This window comes from Elgaria multicarinata, chromosome 4, assembly GCF_023053635.1.
Source record: "Elgaria multicarinata webbii isolate HBS135686 ecotype San Diego chromosome 4, rElgMul1.1.pri, whole genome shotgun sequence".
Lineage (NCBI taxonomy): Eukaryota > Metazoa > Chordata > Lepidosauria > Squamata > Anguidae > Elgaria > Elgaria multicarinata.
The window spans coordinates 63,435,572-63,461,153 of NC_086174.1; the positions used below are offsets into that span (position 1 = coordinate 63,435,572).

Consider the following 25,582-nt stretch of genomic DNA (forward strand, 5'->3'; position numbering starts at 1 on the left):
GATAACAGTGGGCATTTCGTTTGGTTGGTAGGCCGAGCCATATGGATCCATATGGCAACTGATCAAATTTCCATATGGATCTGAGATTTTGGGAATAGGATTTCAGTATACTAGTTAGTATATTGTATAGTGACTTGTGCCAATATCATTTGCAATGAATACAAATGTCTGCATTTTAAATCTCTTCTTGTATTTTTAGTGTAATAATATGGTAGTCTGCCTGATAAAGAATTAGTGCAGCCTTCCCCACACTAGTACCTTCAGAACTTTAGGACTACAACTGCCTTCATTGCCAGGCAGCAGGGCCAATGTTCAGGAATGATGGGAGTCACTCCCCAAAATATCTTCAAATACCACACTGGTGACAGCTGACTTACTAAAACTAAAAACATGTGTGTTTCTGCACCAACAAAAGGCTAATCAAATGAAATATATATCATTTGATCCGAAATGTATATTTCTGAATGAATAATTTGGCATTGTATAGGATTGATTACAATATCAGTATATTTCTTTGTCGTTTACCCAGACTTGAATCTGATACAATTTCTGTTTCACACGAAGACAAAGTACAGTTGATTACAAATTCATTCCACAAAGATGGATCTCTTGCTATCCTTTGAGACAAAGTGGGATCATTTATGAATTCACTCCAAGCAGCTACATCTCTTCCTCTGTCTTTATGCCTTGCAGTAGACGTCGTACTTAATCATGGATCCCACCTTGGTTCCTGCTAGACGCTCTTTAAATACTGAGTCCATTTCCTTGTTGTTGCTTTCATTAAAAAGTGTCTTCCAGTCACTTACACCACCTGAAAACAAAGGTATATATTATGGATATGATGAATATCCATATTTTTTTCCATTTCTGCTATGAAAATCAAGTCTGCTGCTAAACGTCAGCAGTATCTGTTGCAAGTCCGAAATGTTACTGGGCCTGCTAGAACAAAGCAAATGCAGGGCCGGTGCTACCATAGAAGCCACTCAGGCGGCCACCTAGAGCGCCAAGGTAAGGGGAGCGCCGAACGCTGCACCAGGAAGCCGCTCTCCCACAGTGGCTCTGAGAGGGCAGCTTCTGGGCATGCTGTTCCGAAGCCGCCCACCTGCCCCAGCGTCCTGGCTTTGCTTCAGCTGGGCGCCCACCCAGCCGAAGCGAAGCCACGCCCACCCCCCCACCCGAGTGTCCTGGCTTCGGTTCAGCTGGGCGGGCGAGATGGCACCCCATGCCCAGGTACACTGGGGTGGGGGTGCGGGGGGTGGGTGAAAGCAGCTCACCTGCCTAGGGTGCAAAATAGTCTGGCACCGGCCCTGAGCAAATGACCACACTAGTAAATGAATTTTCAAAATGCATTGCAAAACCTTCATATTTGGAATTGGATAAGTGCTTACCAGCATATGAGCAAATGGAAATAGATTCTAACATCCCTAATATAAACACACATCAGTGAATATTACAGACAGAGAGAATAACAGAACTAAAATGATAATTTGCATTTCTTTTCACAGCTTTGACATATTGCTGTTTTTAAATGTATCTAATTGCTGTCCTCTGTGATTCAAAGGATACGGATATGCACATATGCCTTTCCATTCTCTTCTAGAGGAGGTAAATCTTATGGGGACAGGAACATTTTCCTCTGTTTTTGATTTAAAAAAAATATTTCTTTGAGTTAAAAAACAACATCACTAGGCACTAGTGATGAGCAATCCAACTCTTTCTCCTTGTGTCTGTGCTATTTTCTAACCTTTTCCATTTTAAAAACTGTATTTATTTATTGCATTTCTATACCGCCCAATAGCCATAGTTCTTTAAATATTTGGAAGTTTGTTCATTTGCTGGTGGTCCACCATCAGTTGAAGGATTTTGCAATGCCTCATCTGATTTTTGCTGATATCTTGATTATGATGCAATATAAATGTTTGGAAAAAATCCAAGGGGGTCCTGACACCACCACTATTTCCATTCCACCCCACCAAGTCCTTTCCAGCCCACCGATTTTTTCCACAAGCAATGGGTCCTGACAATTCTGTTGCACAACTGGGACCCACTGCTTACACAAGGGGAGATTTAGTGATTCCTAAGGGAAGCTGGAAAAGAGCTAAAATTCTCATTTCTGGAAGGAGATAGGTTGGCAGAGCTCCCTTCTGTGAGTTCCACTGTTAGCAGAACCACCTCCATTTTTAACAGGAAACTGTAAAATCTCCATTGCACACCAAGCAAAATGTCATAATGCCCTGTATGAGAATGTCTCCTTGTGTGCGTCCTTGCATCCTTGATTACTAATATAAACAAGAGTCCTGGCTCCAGCTGTCTGTGTCGAAGTTAACTCTCTGTAACTTACTGTCAGGCCAAAGGTATTGTTTACAGGACTGTTTAGCATAATTAGCTATGCCTCAGTGTTATGTTCTGATTGGTTAATGCTGCTACTGGGCCCTGCCCCTTGAAAGCTTTAATACTGTACCATATTCCCTATGTCTTTTGTCTGATTGCTCCCTTTGAAGAGACCAGGCCTTGATTACTAATCAATAAAGCGCTTTTGAACCCTCTGTCGCTGGAATGGTGGAGTCGTGCTTAAGGGCTGTTTGGATCTCGTCCTTGGGTGAAAAGAACATTGATCTAACAAATGGTGCCGTGACTCGGATCTACCCCAAGACGGATTCATGCCTGCCAGTGGAGCCTAGATTGAGAAGCGATCGCCAAGAGAGATTTCTCTTGCCTCAAGTAGGTTAACATGCACCGTGCAGACATGGAGACCGAATTGACGGGACCATTCGAGCCAAGGTTACAAAATCGACTCCACCCGACAGATGGAAGGGAACAGGCAACAACAATTTGCAATCAGACGTGATTAGAAAGGGCGAAGACGGGAGACGGCTATTTGGTGAGTGAAACCTTTAATCCCATGGACCCCGACGGGAAATGGAGGGAGTGGGTGTTCACAATTGACCTCAGAAATGGGAAGCTTATAGTCCGTATTGGAAAAGAGTCCCCGAGCCCTTTGGTTAAAGTTGTTGTCTTTGGAAAAGCTTTCAGTGAAATTGAAAAAGGGATTTTGAAACTGTAACAGTGTAACAATGAGTTAAAAATGTTTGTGACTGTGAATGGATGTCCTTTTTATGTTAGATTGCCCCTTGTGGATTTTTTGAACTTGATCCAAAGTTAATTTCAGCTGTGTCATTGGAATCAATTTGCAAACATAGAAATGTAATTGAGTAAATGTACCTCTCAAAGGATCACCCTTTAGTGTTGGAATGTGAATTACAGAAAAGTTGGTGTTGTGTTAAAGTGAAAGGAAAAAATTGTCAGTTTGTGTTTTCCACCCGGCCCAAGTGAAAGAAATTTGAAGTTTTTGTTTTCCTTCTCCTCCCTAGTGTTTTTTTGCTTCTCCTATGCTTAGCAGCTAGAGATAAGCAGTTTTGTTCAGTGAAAGTTTTTGTTTTAGATTTTGAAGACTTTGTGTATTTTGTCTTTCACAAACCTCAGATAATTAGAAAATGTAGAACCCCATTTTCACGGAAGAAATGTCTTCCATAGCTTTGAAGATTCACTGCCTGAGTTGAAAAGCTCAAGTCCTTGTTGCCAACCGTTTTGCCAAGATGGGAGAAAGAAAAGTATGTTGCTGAAAGTGGGGAGAGAGAGAGAGAGAGAGAGAGAGAGAGAGAGAGAGAGAGAGAGAGAGAGAGAAGGCTGTGCAGAAGAGATAGTTTGAAAGACTTTTAAAAAGGTTGTTTTGGTTGTTTTGAAAAGATGTTGATTTGAAGTGAAGTTGATTTGAAGAAGAGTAAAGTATGTGAATAGAAGAAGATAAGAAGTTGAAACGTAGTGAAAAAGGAAAGTGTTTGAAGGTTAGTGTACGTGGCATGGTTTTTGACCAGAAGGAAAAGGGGGGTGAAGAAGCCCTGCCTTGAAAAAGTTAGTGAATGGACAATCTTGCATCCTCTGCTGATGAAGATTGGAAATACTGAATTGCTATATTTTTGTGTGTGTTTTGAACGTTGTGTTCTGAAAATTGCCCAGTGGCTCCTTTTTGGGGGGGCAGAGATATTCTAACTTTGGCCTAATAGAACTTTTGAAATGCTTTGAGCCCTGAGCCTGAGCCCTAAATGCAACTACAATTGAAGTCTAAAAGCACCCCTGTGTTCTTGCATCAGTATCCTTTGAAATTAGAAGCCAGAAGAAGAATACAGCTATTGCTTTTTAAAAATGGATTTGTGAAATGATTAAAGCAATTAAAAACTCCAGCTTGCATTACTGTGTTTGCCCTACCAGTCTCAAGTGTGCTGTGCCAAAAACGTGGCACATACCAGTGGAGTACAGTAGAAGAAGCTAACACCTGAACCCTGCCTGCCAGTCCAGATGTGAGATCAACCTCCTCGTGGACCCAAGGCTTGCCTCATTGAATCCTGCCACGTTGATACCTGAACTACAAAGAAAAGAAGTTCCAGAGCATGAATGCCTTGAAGTCTTGCAACTTGGCACCAAACCTCGCCCAGACCTATATGATGACCTCGAGTTGTTTACTGATGGATCCAGCTACAATTGTACAACAAGCAGCTGAACTCGTAGTATGCACAGAAGCCCTGATGCTTGTTTCAGGCAAAAGACTATATTTACTGATTCAAAATATCACATGGACAGATTTGGAAAGAAAGAAGATTTGTGACTGCCCGTGGAGCAGTGAACCATGGAGAATTAACAGTTGATCTGTTAGAAGCCCTGATGTTGCCAAAAGAATTGGCTAATTTGTCTACAAACAGCTGCCATAATTGGAGCTAGCCCATTTCTCAATATTTGAATCCACCTTATGAAAAAGAAGACTTGGAATTAGCACAATAACTCAAAGTTTTCAAGAACCCAGAAAGATGGGATTTGTTACCCCTGATGTGCCAAGAATCATCATGACCGCCCTGTTTAAAGACCAGGTGTTTAAAGACCTCACAAGATGGGCATTGATCAGACTCTTCAATGACTGAAAGACTTTTTTGAGAACCATGATCAGCCAAGGAATATAAATGCTCAGTGAATTGTTTTTACTGGCCTCATTTGTAAATGCATCAAAAGAGAAGACCGAGGCAAAGTAGGAATTAAGCACTTCAGCCTTTTCTTTGTTGTCTGTTATCAATTTGCCTTCCTCATTAAGCAGTTGAACCACCCACTGATGATCTATTTAGATGGCTCACTAGTTATCCAATATGGAGTAGTTAAAAGAGGGATTTCTTGCATTGTATTTTGTTCCATTGTAATGATTTTTGTTTATCCTTGCTTTTTGCCTTCCCTGTATTTTGTCTTTTGTGAAAAGTCTTGCAAAGTCTGTAATCCACCAGCAAATGTATTTGTATTGTGAAGCCTAAGCCACAGATGATCTAAAAGAAGCTAGCAAGCTTAAGTTTTGAATTGCTTTAAAAGGGGGGAAATTGTTAGCAGAACCACCTCCATTTTTAACAGGAAACTGTAAAATCTCCATTGCACACCAAGCAAAATGTCATAATGCCCTGTATGAGAATGTCTCCTTGTGTGCGTCCTTGCATCCTTGATTACTAATATAAACAAGAGTCCTGGCTCCAGCTGTCTGTGTCGAAGTTAACTCTCTGTAACTTACTGTCAGGCCAAAGGTATTGTTTACAGGACTGTTTAGCATAATTAGCTATGCCTCAGTGTTATGTTCTGATTGGTTAATGCTGCTACTGGGCCCTGCCCCTTGAAAGCTTTAATACTGTACCATATTCCCTATGTCTTTTGTCTGATTGCTCCCTTTGAAGAGACCAGGCCTTGATTACTAATCAATAAAGCGCTTTTGAACCCTCTGTCGCTGGAATGGTGGAGTCGTGCTTAAGGGCTGTTTGGATCTCGTCCTTGGGTGAAAAGAACATTGATCTAACACCACTGACTTGTCTTCTTCCAGAAATGAGCATTTCTGCCCCTTTCTGGTTGTCCCCAGAAGCGCTAAATCACCGTTGTGCAATCACCATTTGCCAAAGCCACTAGAAGAGGTGCAGTATTAATCCACATTAAAATAGAAATGGGATGTTTACCAGTGGCTTTAGTGAGACAAGACTTTAAAAAAGTTACCTTTCCGAAAAAGAACATTGCCAAAATCTCCATGGGTTGTTTTGGAGTTCTCTTTCATAGACTTGAAAGTGCTCCTTTCTGCAACAGCGCGGAAGTCTTCCTCGCTGAGGTTCAGTTCAAAGAATTTAGATATCTTTTCAGCCCCTAAAGCTGTGTTCTGCAAAGAGAAAAGCCAAGAAATATTTGTAATCATCTGTTCTTCAAGACTCTGGCAAAGTCAGCTCTGATTTATATAAAGGGATCTGGCAGTGCTGCAATGCATTTTGCCTCCATTTGAAGGTTTCATCATGCATTTTCATGAGGTCTACTTGGAAGGCTCCTGATTCTAACCTAACATCATTGTGCACAGCATAGATATCCATCAAAGCACATTCAGATATGACCCCCCATGAGTATAACAGGGAGCCAGTCTAGTGTAGTGGCTCAAAATGCAAATTCTCCCTACTGAAAATGTCTGACCCCCTTTCGTGGGACCCCTTTGAGCAGGGACTGGCTGACTTGAAATGGGTTTGCATTTTATTTTTGCTGCTATTGCCCCCTCCTTGTAACCTGAGCAATAAAAGGCCTTTTTGGGGGGAAGAATCATCAGAATAACAGGCAGTGGAGGGCTCATTGCCACAAAGCTGTAGGTCTACAAGGCTTTTCCTTAGCTGGAAATGATAGACAGAGCACCATTTCCTGCTGGAGGATCAAGGATCTTTTCGTTTTCTAACTGCAAGCCCCATGATCATCTGGCAGGAAATGATCTGAGTCTTCCGGAATTTAAGAAAGCCATAAAGACTAATCTCTTCTGGCAAGCCTACCCAGTTGAATTTTAAGATGCCTTTTTAATAATTTGCTGCTTTTAATAATGTATTAGTTTTAAACGTTTTAATTAGTTATATGTATTTTATTGTGCTTGTATTTGTGTTGTACCCCGCCTCGATCCAGAGGGAGAGGCAGGTAACAAATAAATAAAATAATAATAACAACAACAACAACAACAATTATTATTATTATTATTATTATTATTATTATTATTATTATTATTATTATGCCTCATTGTTTCCAGCTAAGGAGAGGCGGGGCCTTTCCTTTGTGAAAGTGAGCCATTGGGCACTTGCTATCCTCCCCCTTTTTTGTTTTATTTGTTTGGGGAAGAGATATGGGAGACCAGAACAGAAAGGGTTCAATCCATTAGACTTACTGAGCACTTCTTTTGATTACTTTTTTTTAAAAAAAGCCTTAAGTTCATTTTATTTGATTTTATTGGCATTTGTCAGGAATGCTCAAAAAGCCTAATTGATCTGGAAAGTATACCTCGCACATCTTGCAACACTTCAATTCTTGCTCAAACAGGAAGATCACTGGGTGACCTTGGGCTCTTAGCCTAATCTTCCTCACAGGATTATTGACAGAATAAAATGGGTATGATGTATGAAAAGGAGGACAGGGCATCTGTATCTTTAACAGTTGTATTGAAAAGAGAATTTCAGCAGGCGTCATTTGTATGCATGCAGCACCTAGTGAAATTCCCTCTTTATCACAACAGTTAAGCTGCAGCAGCCTGCCCTCTTTTGTATCTGGTCACACTAGGCAGGGCTCCTGCAGCTTTAACTGTTGTGATGAAGAGGGGGTTTCACCAGGTGCTGTATGCTTACAAATGACACTTGCTGAAATTCCCTTTTCATTACAACTGTTAAAGATACAGGAACCCTGTCCTCCTTTCCATATGGTCACCCTAAATATGGGGAAATCTCTTATATCTGGACAGTATTGATCATACCGCTTTCAGCTCTTCGTAGGTTATTGGCATGACATTTTCTTTATCAACGTACTTGTTCCACACACAAAGATATTCAATATAGGATCCCCAAGGCACTAGCGGAAATCAGAAACCATGCAGCAGTAGTTAGAGAAGAGTTTTGAAAGGGGGAAAAAAACACATTCTCCTAAACAGCATAGCTAAGCTCAACAGTAAGTGTTAGCCTTCCCTACCTGGGTCCTTCCAGATGTTTTGAACTACAACTTTCAGCCAGCATAGCCAAAGGTTAAGGCTGATGGGAGCTGTAATTCTAAACATCTGGAGTGCACCAGATTGGACTTTCCCCCACATTTTAGGATGGTGTGTGATGGAAGGAGGCAGTATTGGCTTTTGAAAGCTTTCTGCTCATTGCACGGCTAAATTAAAACCCCATTTTTGTAACAATTGAAATTATTTGGCTCAAAACAAGTCCATTACCCAAATATGTGCACTTAACCAATTTCTACTGTACAATCTCTTTACATCTGACATTTGTTCACTGCATTGGAGACATTCAGTGACTATGTTTTATATCTATATGCATTAAATAGTTGCCATGGATGGAAAAGGGGGGATATACTTTGTCCTTCCATTAAGGCTCGGAAATATGAATCAAATGTATCATAAGGGGGATATGGACTGAAGGTGTTTGAAAAATGGAAAAAAGATGCAGCCACGTCTTTTGGGTTCCGAATCAGCATCAGTATCTAAAAAACAAAACATTAGAATGATGAATGAGCAGGAGTGGAAGTGTAGTCTCTAAAATGCATCACATCCTATAAAAAATTATCAGCATCACATTGTATTTATTGATTGATTGATTTTTGCAATCATATAGACACTTACTAGGTGGGAAAACCCATTTTATCAAAGTCTTTGAGTGCTAAAATTTTCCTAAATGCCATTGAGACATTTTAGGACTCCTATGGCTTTAATTGAAAGTTTCCTTGCTTCAGATCCTTCCTGTTTTATTGTTTCCTCTTGATCATGGTTGGCAGATTAAGAACCTAAGACAAGCCATGCTGGACCACCATTCTGTTCCCAGAGTGGCCAACAAGATGCCTATGGGAAGCCCACAAGCAGCGCTGAATTAATGATGAATAGCCTCTTAATTGTCCCTTGAGCAGCTTTTCTTAATTGCCCCAATGTTTATTTCTGGGAGGCTTCAATTACTGTTTCTTTCTCATTATACTGAGAGAGAGAGAGAGAGAGAGAGAGAGAGAGAGAGAGAGAGAGAGAGAGAGAGAGAGAGAGAAATAGAAATCAAGTAATTCAATTCCCCCATCACCACACAGAAACAGAAAATAACATCTGGGGCAATTAAGGGGCATTTCATCATTAATCCTCAGGCCACTGTCAACAGGAAGAAATAAAATGAGCAGGACTTGCAAACTTTTAATATGCATTGGAAAAGATCTTCGGTGAATGGCAGGTACTTGTTGTCAGGCTTTGCCAGCTGACCAATGCTGACTTATGAGGAATGGCTACAAATCTCCTGCAGATAACCTGCAATAAAACCATCAAGGCCAGGAAAGAAGGGAGGGAGAGATGAGACAAAGCAGGGCTTGGGAGGTGACCCGTTCTTTGAAGCCAATTCACTGAGGCAGAAAAGAATTATCTTTTTCCAGTCCAGGGTCCGAAGTCCAGGTAAGGCAAGGTTCAGGGTCTCGGAACAGGTAGAGGAGAGCCAGCGTGTTAATCTGAAATTGCACTTCAGTGCTGACCTGTGGAATTCCAGCAGCTTTATCTCCAGTGTCCTGGAACAGCTGCTGGTAATCAGTCCAAAGTCTCCTGGCAGCCTTTCTTCCTTAAACGGGTCGGCACTCGTCTCCGTTGCTCTCCAACATTAAGCCTCCTTCGCTCTGCAGGAGTCAATAGAACTTGGTCCTCTGAATCCGACAGAGGGGCTGTGGCAGGGCATTGGCCATTATCTGGCGGTGAGGGCTCTGGAGCTATTTCTATGCTAAGACCCTCACCCAGATCTGCAACCTGACCTTCCTCTTCATCATCGGAAGAATGATTACGCTTGTGAGCAAATATTATAGAAGTATCTTGGCCATGAGTAAAGCCATTATTGTGTAATATAGCACCAAATTAAGTGTCACTGTATACTATAGCCCCATGCTCAGCATATTACAAAAAGACTATGTCTCAGTAGTGTTATCACAGTCTCTGCTGTAGAAGTAATCATATACTGGATGTGCAGCCAAGCTCCACTGACATCATGCACATGCAGCCTTAAAACAATGACAAGGCAATAAATAGGTATCAATAATTATGGTACAAAAAATGGAAAGTGACTACCTGATTACTATCTTAGGTTGCCATGTAACGTGTGCTTTTTTAATGTCTTATTCGTCTATGGTGATGTGAGGGTTCCACTTAAAAAAAAATTCATAGCTACTTGTCATGATTCCAAGCTCTCCTACTGATGCGAGACAATAAAGATGTCTGCTGTGTAATCCACAAAGCTTTATTCAACAAATAAACATCTCATCACACCTAATGGGAGAGTGAATGCTAGGAGGTATCCTCTACGTTGTTGTTGTTGTTGTTGTTGTTGTTGTTAAAGTTTAATTTGACTAACAAAGTTAGGCAGTTGCCTTCAATTGACTGTTTCCTACAATCCAACAGGCACTTTATCTCAGTGAAGGTCTTTTGGGAGAAGCCTCTTGCGAGCTGCTACCCTGAGAGACTGCTTCCCACTTCCTTACCTCCACCCACTTGATCCTACAGTGGACTCTAGGATCTGTCAACTCCAGTGTCCCCTCCGCCTCAGACAGAGACTGTGTTCCCAAGAGCGGCAGAGGGATGGTCTCTGAGCCATCTGCACTCTCACTGAAAAGCTCCTGGGAAGATTCATCCTTGACTTCTGAATAGTCTTGGAGAATCTCCTACCCTGCTTCCTGTGCTGGCTGGTAAATTCCTGATCCTTCTTCTTCTTCAGATTCCAAGTTTGATTGACACCCCCCCCCCACAAAACCCTTCCCCCACACTAGGGACAACAGGCCTGATCCTGACAATACTATGATTACAGTGTTTACTCACTTTGGCTTTGTTCTTGAAAACAGATACTGGAAGCTTATCAGGGCGGAGATGAGTAAACATCACTCTCCTGGGTGGATAGGTGTTCATCCTCTTTCAGAGCCATGAAATGAAAGCAAATAATTCATTGAAAATAAGCCAAATCTGTTTTGCTCATTGGTCAGAATTTCTCTTGTACAGTTTTCCAACGGCAGCACTGATTGAGTAATACAGTTTTTTGTACTCTTCTCCTGAAAACACTTTCAATAATTTCAATGTATAAATTAAGACTCAGCTGACTGATTCCCAGGTAGGTCACTTACCTGTGGGTAGCTTCTTCTTCTTTTTAACTTTTCTTTTGTTACTGCCACCACATATTTAGCAGTAGTCACAGCACCGAAGCTCTTTTTGGTGGCTGCTGGTTGGTGACTGCCCTTTTTTTTATCCCAGAATGTCAGTTTGTTCCTGGGCATTCTGGGGGAAGTAGGTGTGGGAATGGTAGCCCTCACTGTCAGCCACCAGTTCCCCCCAGAATGGCACAACATCCCAGCTGTTTTGATACAAAAGAATAAAAGGCTTCTGAGGGAGGAGTTTGTCCCACCCCAAAATTTGACCCCAGTCCCCACCCTGGAAAATTACCTAAATAAATAAATATCCTCCTCAATCAATATTTTTGCTCCTAACTATCAAACATTTTGGAGGTGAATATCTGCATTTTTACATTATCAACATATTTCAAGACTAACAAAGGAAGAAGACAAAGAAAAAGAAAAACTACTACTACTTCTACTTTCAAAAAGTTTTAACCATTCTAGTGAATGGAAAAATTTGACCCAGATTGAAAGAATATAAAAGATCATATACACAAATATATATGATCTGAAGTTCCATAAGTACGCTATTGATTGCATGGAACTCCTGCGGGAATTCATATTTGCCTCGATAGTTTTGTGTGCTTGGAGCTGTTCCTTCCATTGAAATAAATGGAGAACCTTTTACAGGTATGGAAGCCTTGAGGATAGATTGGCATCTCCTCATCTGCACCATATTGCTGTCTTGAGCAGGCATCTACTGTAGATAGAAAGTTCTTTACATTGTATAGCTGGTTTGTATGCACAATCACCTTCTAAGCCAGAATGCTAATGGAAAACTGGAGATAAAGCATAATCCTAAAATTACTAAATTTATAACAGTGATAGAATTAAACCCAGATGTTCCAGTCCTGTATCCACATACTATTCATTGGTACTTGACAGTCTGTTCCTCTCCACCTTTGACATGAGACAAAATGTATAGTGTCAAGAGAAACACTGAACGTTGTGAGATTTAAATGTATATAAATTGCTAATTTGGCTTTCTAAAAAGTTATTAATCAGTGATGGAGCCAAAATTAATTATTCTTTTCCAGGAATATTTCAAGCAGTGTTACAAAGTACCCCTCTTGATTATTTTTCAGCAATACGCTCTCTTGACCCACTCTTAATTGGTTTTGTTTGCCCTCACCAATCACTGTGATTTTACACATCTGTACATACTGTGTTTATGTTTATAACTGTGTATTCTTGTCATGCATGCTGAAAGCCAGTGTGGTGTACTGGTTAGAGTGTTGGACTGGGAGTCAGGAGATCCGTGTTCTAGTCTCCACTCGGCCATGGGAGCTCACTGGGTGACTTTAGGAGGAGGGGTGTAAAGATGAATGAAATGTAAAAGGACAAAGGTGTAAGTGATCAGGCTTTCACATGCTATGGAAATGAAGGCAGATAAATTGAGGGCAAACGTGTAGGTGTGATGGAGCCCTGAGTAAGGATTGAGCCTGAGCCTTAAGGGTCCTGGAGGCAGTGAAACCAAGTGGGTGAGAGTAAAGGTGCTTCCTGCTTGGAGTGAGAAAGGCCTTGGAGGAAGGGAAGGCAGGAACACCACAATCCCACCTTATATAGCTAAATTTGATTGGCAAACAGGGGCAAGGGAGGGCATTACAGGAAGTTTAAAAGAATAGAGTGTGCTTCACCTCGGTACTGAACTCTGAATCCAAGCCAAAGTAGGCCAATTTGGCCTGTCTTTGCCTGAATCTGTTTTGGGACCAGATTGGACAGTCTTGGCCTGAGGTATCCAAAGCTCTTCAGGCTGATTTGGCCAAATGGCTAGCCGCTGCCCCCTCCCTTCCCATCTGCCCATGCGACTTACCTGAAGGCTCCAAGCATGACAGCAAGTGGCCCATACTCTATGAGAGCTGCTCTGACCTCCTGTAGATCTACTGTTGTAAACTACAGCAGCTGGAAAGAGCAATTCTCATGCAGCTCAGAGCAACTAAGCCCATAGGCCAGTGATGGCTCCAGTTTCTTGAGGTCTGTTAGGCGAAATACACTCAATGCCCCCCTTCCTCAGTGAGTCTACCTTCACACCACCAATGTCAGCCGCTATTTCCCCTCCTCCTGTTTCTCATCATTGCTGCCACTTGCTTGCATGACTAGGGTGACCATCTGGAAAGGAGGACATGGCTCCTGTATCTTTAACAGTTGCATAGAAAAGGGAAATTCAGCAGGTGTCATTTGTATATATGGAGAACCTGGTGAAATTCCCTCTTCATCACAACAGTTAAAGTGCAGGAGCTATACTAGAGTGACCAGATTTAAAAGAAGGCAGGGCACCTGCAGCTTTAACCATTGTGATGAAGAGGAAATTTCACCAGGTTCTCCATATATATAAATGACACCTCCTAAAATTTCCTTTTCAATACAACTGTTAAAGATACAGGAGCCCTGTCCTCCTTTTCACATGGTCACCCTAGGCAGGGGTGGTGGTATAACCATTCATTAACCATTACGTTTGGACAATCCAACTCTGTACAAATAAAAATTGCTAACCTGATACTTTTCAGTATCTCCAATTTCAAGAAAAGGAAATTCCGCTAGTAGTAGTTTTTCATTCAGCTTGTGCGGTTCATGTTTCTTTGCAGACGTTATTACTAAATCAGTAACAATCTGGCCAACCCAATTGGTACCTGGAAGAAACATAGAACTGGAAATGTAATGTTTTTCCTCCTTAGCTTGTAACCTATAATTTGAGAAACAATTTTTTCATGGGCAAGAAGATTAGTGGTTTCAAGGAACTCTTTGCCTAAGGAAATGGCACTTTTTTCTTTCTAACAGGCTGTCTTGGAGGCCACCGGTGATCACAGAACTGATGGGACCCAGTTAATCACTTAATCTGATCCCTGTGCTAAAATAAGATGAGGGGCTTTTCTACATGAGGCATTTATCGTGCATTCATCATTCCTTATTCATGGTTATGTATGGGTTCTTTAGATGATGTGACCCTTCAGTTTTGCTTCTGTGTCTAATTAGCACTTTCAGCCAGTTTTTCTTTTTCTTTTTGAGCAGAAAATATAGCATTTTATTATGAAAGTGAAAAAAGTGCCACTTCTTCTATTCTATGATACCACAGTACCCCCTAGAGGTTATGTAGCAGAAAAGCAGGAATGGGAACACTCCTCTAGTAGGGTTCAGATCTCAGTTCTGCAACAAAACTGAAAGTAGATACAGGCCTTAGCTAGACTTACCTCATAGTCCGCGATGGAGGAGGGACGATCTCGCATTGTGATTAATGCGAGATCCCTCCTCTGTTTACACGTGAGGTGCGATGACCTCAGGAAGAAAGGCGTCGTGCCCGCCATTTTTTATATATAAAGAAGATGGAGCGCACGAATGCTCGTGCGTTAAAGGTAGTTTTTAAAAAACAAAAAACAAATTCAATTTAATTTCCCCAGTCCCCCCACCCTACCCCCAATGGGCACAGCACTCCTTGCATGGCTCCCGGAGAGGAATCGCGTGGAGCTGGATCAACCCGTGGCAACGGCCCACACATTCCGCGGTCTCAGGCTCAGCCCGGGACTGTGAAAAAAAGTGGGCCCAAAGGGGAGGGGAGATCCCGGGGCAAGGGAGGGATCATCCCTCCCTGATCCCGAGATCCCCTGTGTGTCATGTGGACACACAGGGACAATCCCGGCGTTTGCCCCATCTAGCTAAGGCCACAGCAGATTAACAACTGATTAACAGCCACATGTAGAAAAGCTCTAGGTATGAAGCAAAACTAAAAATGTGAATAAGATGGCCTCATTTCGAGTCAGGCCACACAGTGTTTGAGTTAGGCCCAAATATCACACTCCACTTCTGCCACTCTCCTGTCTTTCTTGCCAGCCCTCCGCCAGTGTTCCACAGAAAAGTGCCATATCATCTGCATAAAGCAACTGCAGGAGGGAAATGGGCAGACGAAGAAAGCTCCTGAGTTATGTCATTTATATAAAGGTCAAATAGAAGTGGTGCCAGAATACAGCCTTGTTTGACTCCCCTTACTGTTGGGATTGAGTCAGAGAGGGAACCTGCCATGCCAACTCAAATTTTGATATCAGTGTTGCTGCACAAGTTGCTGCACAAGTTGCTGCACAAGGAACAGCAGGTGTTTATCAACTGAGATGGCATCTAATTTCTTCCATAAACATTGTCGGTCTATCGAATCAAATGCAGATGAAAGATCTACGAATGTGATATATAACTTTTTTGATGGACTGTTTACATACTTTTGGATAAGATAGTTCAGAACAAAGGACTGATCTATTGTGCTGTACCCCTTACAAAAAACCTGCCTGCATCGGGGACAAGACCTGATGGTCTTCAACCCATTGTTCTAATTTATCTAGAAGATGCGGTGCATATATTTTAGCAGGAACATCAAGTAGACTTATTGGGCAGTAATTTTGAGGGTCCCCTTGATTGCCTTTCTTATAGATTGGGACTATAAATGCTAGATGTCCACCTATTTGGCAGTATTCCAGTTGAATTAATTGTTGTAAGTAGTGTTGCCAGGATTGGTGCCCACCACTCTGGAGCCCTGCGAAAGATTTCAGGGGGAAGCATATCCCAACCTGGAGCTGTGCCTTAGGAGAGTCTCCCAATAAGGCTTCAGTAACAGGGGGCCAAAAAGGTAGCACCTCTAAAGCTGACTTATCCTTTATTTCTAGATTTCTTACAGCTATCCCCTCTTCTGGTTTTCCCCCCAACCAAATGGTTCCTGGCAGCCTTACCAGCTTGCCCTCGGGTTTGGTTGTGCTTCTGCTGAACGCCAGGTCAGTCCAAAATAAAACCTCCCTCATCCATGATTTGATTTTGGATGAGGGGGCTGACCTGGCATGTATCACGGAGACCTGGGTGGGTGAACTGGGAGGGGTTGCTCTCACCCAGCTCTGCCCTCCTGGGTACTCGGTGCAGCACCAGCACCAACTTGAGGGCCGGGGAGGTGGGGTTGCCGTGGTCTATAGAAATACAATCTCCCTCTCTAGGCTTCCTGTTCAGTCGAGTACTGGTCTGGAGTGTTTGTACTGTGTGTTGGGTACTCGAGACAGATTAGGGATTCTGCTGGTGTACCGTCCACCCCGCTGCCCAACAGTCTCCCTGTCTGAGCTGACGGAGGTTGTCTCGGATCTGGTGTTGAGGACCCCCAGGATGATGGTTCTGGGGGATCTCAACTTCCATGCTGAGGCTCCTGTATCCGGGGCAGCTCAGGACTTCATGGCTGCCATGACAACCATGGGGCTGTCTCAACATGTCATCGGCCCAACACATGCAAAGGGACACACACTTGACTTGATTTTCTCAACTGGGCAGGAGGATGGCGATCTGAAAGTGGGGGAATTAACATCTACCCCCTTGTCATGGTCAGATCACTTCCTATTGAGGTTTAGACTTTCGGCAGCCTTTCCCCTCTGCAAGGGTGGGGGGCCTATTAAAATGGTCCGCCCCAGGAGGCTAATGGACTCCAATGGATTCCAGAGGGCTCTGGGGGATTTTCCTGCTGGTATGGGTGGTGCTCCTGTCGAAGCCCAGGTCGCTCTGTGGAATGCAGAGATGACTCGGGCGGTTGACACGATCGCGCCCAAGTGTCCTCTCCCTCTGAGCAGAGCCCGGTCAGCTCCTTGGTATACACCTGAGCTGAGGGCAATGAAGCAAGAGGGGAGACGGCTAGAACGCAGGTGGAGGAAAACTCGTGCTGGGTCTGATCGAACATGGGCTAGAGCTCACTATCGAGCCTATTCTGTGGCGGTGAGGGTGGCAAAGAGACAGTTCTTTTCCACCAGCATTGCATCTTCTCAGTGTCGTCCGGCGGAGCTTTTCCGTGTGGTTCGGGGCCTGTTACACTCTGGGCCAGGGCGAGAGATGGTGGAACCCTCGGTAGCACGCTGCGACGAGTTTGCACAGCACTTTGAAGATAAAGTCGCTCAGATTCGTCATGAATTGGACACCACACTTAACGCAGCTCCACTAGTAGAGGTGTTCGGAGCGCCGTCCGGTTCAGTTTTATTGGATGAGTTTCAGTTATTGAGGCCCGAGGATGTGGGCAAGGTGCTTGGCCAAGTCCGGTCGACCACCTGTGTGCTTGACCCTTGCCCCTGTTGGCTCATTACATCAAATAAGGAGGGGATCGCTGGCTGGGTCCAGGAGGTTGTAAATGCCTCCTTGAGAGAGGGAGTGGTGCCGGCCTCTTTAAAAGAGGCGGCAATTAGATCACTCCTGAAGAAGCCTAACCTGGACCCGGAGGATGTTAACAACTACAGGCCGGTGGCTAATATCCCTTTCCTGGGCAAGGTGCTTGAGCGGGTGGTTGCAGGACAACTCCAGGCACTCTTGAATGAAACGGATTATCTAGATCCATTTCAATTGGGTTTCAGGCCTGGTTTTGGAACGGAAACTGCCTTGGTCGCCCTGTGGGATGACCTCTGTCGGGAGAGAGACAGGGGGAGTGCAACCCTGTTGGTTCTCCTAGACCTCTCAGCGGCCTTCGATACCATCGACCATGGTATCCTTCTGGATAGGTTGTCTGAGCTGGGAGTTGGAGGTACTGCGTTGCAGTGGTTCTGCTCCTACTTGGATGGCCGATTCCAGAAGATGGTGCTAGGGGATTATTGCTCTGTGCCATGGCACCTAAGCCATGGGGTTCCACAGGGCTCTATCTTATCCCCTATGCTGTTTAACATATACATGAAGCTGCTGGGGGAGGTTATCCGGAGATGTGGACTGAGGTGTCATCAATATGCGGATGATACCCAGCTCTACATTTCCTTTTCATCAAACCCAGGTGAGGCAGTGGCTGTTCTGAACCAGTGCCTGGGCACAGTAATGGACTGGATGAGGGCTAATAAACTGAAACTCAATCCAGACAAGACGGAGGTACTGTTAGCGGGTGGTTCTTCTGTCCGGCGAGGTGATGTTTGCCCTGTCCTGGACGGGGTTGCACTCCCCCTAAAGGATCGGGTCCGTAGTTTGGGGGTGCTCTTGGATCCAGAACTGTCACTTGAGGCACAGGTGAACTCAGTGGCAAAGAGCACCTTTTATCAGCTCAGGCTGATATACCAGCTGCGCCCTTATCTGGACAGAGATAGCTTAGCTACAGTTATCCATGCTCTGATAACCTCTCGTTTGTATTACTGCAATGCGTTATACGTGGGGCTGCCTTTGAAAACGGTCCGGAAACTTCAACTGGTGCAAAACAGGGCAGCACGCTTACTAACAGGGACTGGCTGACGAGACCACATTACGCCAGTCCTTTTCCAGCTTCATTGGCTGCCAGTCCAGGTCCGGGCCCGATTCAAACTGCTGGTATTAACATTTAAAGCCCTAAACGGCTTGGGGCCAGGTTATCTGAAGGAACGCCTCCTCCCATATGTACCTGCCCGGACCCTAAGGTCATCTTCAGGGGTCCTTCTCCGTGAGCCCCTGCCAAAGGAAGTGAGGCAGGTGGCTACCAGGAGGAGGGCCTTCTCTGCTGTGGCACCCCGGCTGTGGAATGAGCTCCCTAAGGAGGTTCGCTTGGCACCTACATTATATGCTTTTAGACGCCAGGTGAAGACCTTTTTATTTTCCCAACATTTTAACAATCTATAAATTTTAAATAACATGGTTTTAAATTTGTAATTTTGCATTGCTGCTGTTTTTATCTGGTTGAGCTTTTATATTGTATTTTATATTATGGTTTTATACTGTTGTATACTGTTGTTTTATACTTTGAATGGTTTTAATTTTTGTGAACCGCCCAGAGAGCTCCGGCTATTGGGCGGTATAGAAATGTAATAAATAAATAAATAAATAAATATTTCAAACCCTGAAAATTGGCCCTCTTTTAGAGCTACCTTTATACATATTTCCAAAATGCAAGACCCATTAAGCCATTGAGATTTGTCCCTCTACTGCTGGTTTTGTTTGCTAAAGTCCACGTGCCAGAAATATTTTTCATTCTTGCTGATAATGGCTTGCCCAAGGTCTTTCCAAAATTTGTTAGCATAACTCTTCTTTTTAACTCTTAAGAGGTTCTTATATGCACTTCACTGTGTTGAAAACTTCCTAATTTCATCATCAGATTTATATTTCTTTAAAGATCTAGCTGCTTTTACCAAGGACTGTTAACTTTTTCTACACTCTAAATCAAACCAGGATTTTGTATAAGATTCTGGCCTTTGCTAGACCAGGCTATAACCCTGGCTGGTACCCGAGATCATCCCTATGCATCCAGATGACACACAGGGGATCCTGGGATCAGGGAGGGATCATCCCTCCCTTGCCCCGGGATACAGGCCTACCCTTTGGCCCCGTTTTTTCCCATGGTCTCGAGACTAAGAGCATGTGGCCCGTTTCCACGGCTTTACCCGGCTCCGCACGATTACTCGCATTGGGGTTAGGGTGGGGGGAGTGGGGAAATCAATTTTTTAAAAAAAAGAAAAAAAGACTCGCTGTTTGTCGCTGGAGCGCTCCTGCACTCCTGTCTCTTCTTGAGGTCATTGCGCCTTGCGTGTAAATGAGGGTGAGATCTTGCGTTATTCACAAAGCGAGGTCTCCCCTCCCCGGAACAACAGGTAGGTCTAGCTAAGGCCTCTGTCTTCTGGTGCCCAGGTTTTACAAAAAGGGTCTTAGGTTTTTTAACAGGGCCTGGTACAGATTAAGGGTGTTACCTTTCTTATTTATGACTGCCTTAGCTTCATCATGGTCTGATTCCCCAGAGTTTGCTTTATTTCATCTGCCACCATTAGTGTCCATCTAATACGCCTTTCCCCAATGCACACACCCTGCATAGAGTGTATGGCAGTGGGCCATTTGTTACTCTTTATGTGGTCTACCTGTGCCACCAATGAGAGATGGTCACTATCTGCCTGATCTTCTACATGAAATGATTGAATTTTTGAATAGATAGCATATATCACAAAAATATAGTCCACCACACTACCCTCGTTCTGGGAAAAGTAAGTATAGTGACCTTTGTCTTGTCCAGGGGCCCACCATTTAAGCATTGAAGATGGTGCTTATATGCAAGAGAGTAGAGTATTTGCCCATTTTTATTGATAATCCTATCCTGTGAAGATCTATCTGGTATTTTAGCATTGTCCTCATCTAAAGCAATAACTTTGCTAATTTGTTCATTATTCCCCCACCACCACCCAATTCGGGCATTAAAATCCCTGCACAAGAAAACCTCTCTTCTTAGAAATGTTTCCTCAATACATTGTAACACTTGTTCCAGGTCCTGCCAAACTTGTTTTGCATCATGGTTTATGGATTTAGGCGGGATATATACATTTAAACAGATAACTGGATTAATTTTAGGGAAATTTACTAATACTGATTAGATATATTCATATATATATTTAGTTTTAAATCCTTTATATCCATTTCGGACAAGCTTCAAATACCATGGAAGTCCTGATAGGAGTTCATATAAGGGGACGTTTACAAGGTTCCAGTTTTGCAAATACTAGGTCATGGGTCACCATGACAAAGTTTACATGAATTTTATATTTATTTATTTAAGGTGTTACAAAAGAGGAAACAAAAGGGGGAAAAGATGAATACAAACAATCCCCTAACAATTATTATCAATGTATTGGTTATGTAAATATGTATAGTATAAAAAGATGAAAAGAAAGGTTGATTAATACAACTTCTAGGGGGAGGTAACTAAACAAAAACATGAAATAACTGACATCAAAGCCCTTTGGGAAATTTCCCAATGGAGAAGAACCAAGCCAGGAACAACATCCACATACAAGAGTTTTTGTGGAAAGGGGACAACTGTCAATGATGACCACCTTCTTTCCTTGACCCATTCAATTAACTAGGACATCTTCGACATATTGGGCCCTTAGGGAGATGAGAGCATCCATATGTTAGCTAAATCTCCCCAACAGCATTGCTTGCATCAAGTAGAAGGGTACACACAAAAATTCACCAGGGAAGCTACGTAAGGTATCATATAAAGACAAGCACCCTTTCAAAGCATTCATTAAAAGCCCCATTAAAGCTTTTACACTTGCAGTTCAGCATCAACATTTTGCACGTAAGATATCAGCAATACAGTAACGTTCCCCAACCTGGTGCTCTCCAAATGTTTAGACTACAACTGCCATCAGCCCCAACCAGCATGGCCACCATGCAGTAACCCCATGTGAGATGTAAGCATAGAGCTGGTCTGTTTTTGGTGAGAGCCATTCATTTTTCAGTCTACAGCTACCTGCAAATATATGATATTTACTGCCATTGATTCAAGATCAACTTTTCCCATGTTATTCCAATCTCAGCTCTTTGCAGCACTTCTGCCAACTGTTATTATTCCACAATTCTTCTCATAACTGTTTCAATTCAAGTCTGACATGGCATGTAATATCTTCCTTTTTCATATGAAAAAAAACCCCAAGACTCACCAGATTTGCAGTATCCCGCTAGAATCACATCGTCACTCCATGCTTCAAAAGACTCAAGAGCCTTGAAGACTTCTGGAGAGCAAAGAGCTGTAGGGTACACGACTCCGTCATATGTAAACAGCATCTCTTCTCGAGTCATTTTTCTACCATCTTCTATTGCCTTTTCCAGAATTTCAATAAACTTCTTTCTAACGTGGGTCATTTTCTAAAATCCTTTTCTTCTCTCTTGACTGGTGGTAGAGTGACTCTGTGAAGAAAGCTAGAGACATAGTTTGGCTTAAACAAATAGATTATTAAATTACTTAAAAGCTGACTTTCAGGGTAAACCCTTCTCTGGCTTACAAGGAATCATTAAAACTGTAGATCAATGATTAAAATACAAATAGAACAGTCCAGTTACACACACACACACACACACACTACTCAACAACAAAAATAGCAACAGTTTAAAGCTGTTTGAAACCCAACTCATCAAACTTTGAATAGAATGCAAATAAATAATTTCAGGGAGTCTTTAAAAACTAACAAAGATGGTGCCACACGTACTTCTTTTGGAAGACAGTTCCAAAGATATGGGGCCACTACCTGGTCCCAGGCTATTACATTTCATGTTATCTTGTTAAGCTGAGGTCTGGACAATCATGAACAAACATTGTCCTCCAGTCCCACAAAAGCTTTAGTGCTACGTCACTTTCTGTCCCATCACCCACTACCACCCTTTCGATCCCAAATCTTTGACCTTCCTTCCCACATTTTTCTGGATGGTTTTTAATCACTGCTCATCTTACAATATATTAGTACTTGCTTGGGTGGCAATCCAAAGTCCCGTTTCATCCAAGATGAGTGAGAACTTTGCAAATTCTGCCAGATACTGAAACAACAAGGGCACTCCAGGGTTTCACCTTACTTGCTCAACAAGCTGCAGCCTGCAGGGGGGCAAAGAAGAAAAATGCTCCACCTCTAGTTTGTGCCCAGACTAGTTACCCTCACTTGCCTCTCCTTCACCTTTTAATTTTGTATTTCTCATCATTTGCAAACTTTCCACTGCCTTGCTTTTTCTCTCCTTCCCATTTCTCCCCCCTCTTAATTTTGTGCTTCTTGGCCTTGCTTCCCCCCCTCCACCCATAGCCTTTACTTCCTTTAATTCTGAGTCCTTTAATTCTAATTTACTTCCTTTAATTCTAATTCTTTCAGCTGATGCAAGAGAACTGTTCCTTTCCCTTTCCACTAAATAAGCACAAGCACCTCCCTCACATTGGCAGTACTTTGAACAATGGTTACTAAAGACTGACAGAAAGGCACTCTAGTTCTGGTACCTCAGATTTGCAAATTATCCCATCAACTTTCCCCAGACCCTATTCTTCATTTGGCAAACTCTCCTTGCCAATTCTGAGTTTTTAGGAATTTGTTCTGGTAAAGGGGCGGAGTTCACAGACAACACTCGGTTCATCTAAGCAAGGGGTGGTCAAACCGTGGCCTGTAAGCAACATGCAGCCCTGCTTTCTCTGTTGCCCCAACACCATCACCGTGTCACTGAAACTGGCAGTGGCAACTGGCAACCACAAAAAATTAGGTGGTTTACTGCTACAGAACATTAACAGGTCAAAGTTGGCTTGTTTTCAACATGCATGTATGCTTCATAGTATCAGGGAATGAAGTATTTATAAATGGCTTAAGGTGCAATCTTATGCCTGTTTCAACAGAAAAAAAACTCCTACAACTGCCAGCATGCCCTAGCCAACCATGTTGGTTGGGGCATGCTAAGTTGTAGGACTTTCTTTTCATTTAAATGTGCATAGGATTGTGTCCTTTTCCGTTTTACAGATGGAAAATATTGGGGCTAAGCATTTTTCTGGTCCAAGAAATATTTAGTGAATCCACGGGAGATAGCTCAAGGAAGGACCCCAATCCAAAGGTTGTAAAAGAAGTGAATGCATGGCAGAGTTCTGCACATGCAAAGCAGGTCACCCAAAGAAGTGAGCCACATTTGGCACAGATATTTGGTCAAGTTACAATTCAGTGGTCAAGGAGTGCTTCCAGATAAAAACTGATTACACCATCACTTGGGCCGGATCTACACAACTGCTTTAAAGCACTTTATAACAGTTATAAAGTGCTTTAACTGCTTTAAAGTGCTATAAAACTGTTATAAAGTGTTTTAAAGCAATAGTGTAGATCCGGCCTTGGCCTCATTGAAAGAATTCTACAGAGGGTCCAGATGTTGGCATCTTCCACTTGAACCCTCCCTTGTTTTCCCATTACTTCTTCCATCTTTTTTCTTACCACAGAAAATCTGTTGGGGGGGGGGAGAAGGCAGAATCGCTTTTCTAATTCTAATTGATAGTATTCTCACACGGTGCATCCAGAAGGGCTGGCGTCAAGTGTAGGCATGTCGGAGAACCTACCAAGGTCCCACAGCCTACAGACAAAAGCCCCCTGGAGGTGTTCTTCCTCTCCTCTTCTTGCTCTTGCCCAGACAGTGGTGGTAGAGGAGGAGGTGGTGGTGGTGGTGAGAAGGAGGAGCACTAGATGCCATTGCCTGCTTGCTCATTGGCTCTCTCCCTGTCAAGCAAGCAAGTGTATCTAGCTAATGCAATGGCCCTTTCTACACCTAAGGATTATCCCAGACAAATGGAGGGATCGTCCCTGCCTGCTTCCAGGATCCCCCGTGTGTCATTTGGTTGCACAGGGATAATCCCGGGGGGAAAGGCAGGAGTAGAAACGGCCATTGTCTTTAAGTCTGATCTGTTACACTCCACAAGGAAACTCCAAAAGGAGGAGGAGGAGGAGGTCTAGGAGCAAAGAACAGTAATGGAAAGTGTGAATCTAAGAATGGACGACAAAACAAAAGACACACCAACTTCTGATTCCAGTACACTTCCGCAGCATCACCCAGGCCCAATCTACACTGATGTGGTTTAAATGACGTTGCTGATGTAGTTTAAAAAGGCATTTTCTTGAATTCACATCTACTCCTCCAATGGCACATGTAGCCAATTAATATGCTGTACAGTTGATATAAATCTTGCTTTTGTAAGGCAAACATAATCTTAAACAGCATTAATTTGGCTTTGTAGGTGAAGTATTGGGACATCAACAAGTTTCCTTCCTCTCTCTCTTCCTTTTTTTTTTTTTACATTGATTAAGCTTATGAACAGGTGTTAGTTGTTCCTTGAGGCAAAGAAATAAAAAGGATTATAATTATTATTTTTCAAAGGCAGGGATAAAAGGGAGCTGAAGCAGGATTGCATTAAAACATTCTTCAGTTCTGTGGGCAGGGCAGGGCAGAGAGAGAGAGAGAGAGAGAAGCCAACAGAAATGTGTGTTTCTTATTCACAGATTCACACCTCTGCGGGTACACATTAGCAAACACTATTGCCCCCCCCATCTTGGTCAGCAAAGCGTAAAGCCGATAGGAAAGGGTTAACTCCTCTTCTCCATGAGAAGAGGAGTTAACCCATTCCTGTCAGGTTCACCCTTTGCTGATGCAATTTTACATTCCTCCTCACAGTACAAGTCCCACCACCACCAACAGTAGGACCACAAATTTAGGACACCCTGCATTCCAAACCCAGGGACATCACAGTAAAAGGAAAATCCATCACAAAAGGACTTTGCAGCAATATGTTTTTACAGCAAGAAAACCCTGGACTGATACAGATTGGGGGTAATGACATGTGTCACAGTAGCACCTCAATAAATTCCCACTGTAGATTGGGCCCCAGTGTAATTCTGGAATCACCAGTATGCACCATCAGAAGACTGCTTGGTGTGGTTGCAAAAGCACATTGTGACCATGAGCATGGAAACAATGTAATGGGACAAGCAAACATCATGAGGCTGTCAGCATACAATGGTGGTGCACAACCCCCTAAGGACAAATGAGCCCTGGCCTATCTTGGCTATTGCATGGCACAGCACTGCTTTTGCAAGGCAGAGCAACAGGATCATATTATATTTATCTTCAT

The 25,582-nt window shown here is 43.0% G+C and overlaps 1 protein-coding gene across 4 annotated transcripts in view; it reads right to left on the reverse strand.

Moving 5' to 3' along the window:
- Positions 1-489: 489 nt before the first annotated feature.
- Positions 490-25,582, reverse strand: part of LOC134397624 (sulfotransferase 6B1-like) — a 32,541-nt gene continuing 7,448 nt past the window's right edge. Inside the window, exons 1-8 of one of the 4 annotated variants that reach the window (XM_063124433.1) lie at positions 22,403-22,540; positions 21,615-21,873; positions 13,741-13,877; positions 10,901-10,990; positions 8,433-8,559; positions 7,835-7,929; positions 6,070-6,226; positions 490-811 (exon numbers count right to left, since the gene is read on the reverse strand). In XM_063124433.1, the coding sequence (XP_062980503.1) occupies positions 681-811; positions 6,070-6,226; positions 7,835-7,929; positions 8,433-8,559; positions 10,901-10,990; positions 13,741-13,877; positions 21,615-21,816 (939 nt within the window). In that variant the 5' untranslated portion in view covers positions 21,817-21,873; positions 22,403-22,540 and the 3' untranslated portion in view covers positions 490-680. Of the gene's footprint in view, positions 812-6,069; positions 6,227-7,834; positions 7,930-8,432; positions 8,560-10,900; positions 10,991-11,199; positions 11,483-13,740; positions 13,878-21,614; positions 21,874-22,160; positions 22,244-22,402; positions 22,541-25,582 lie in introns of those variants that run through there. The other 3 variants (XM_063124431.1, XM_063124432.1, XM_063124434.1) reach the window with 3 other exon arrangements.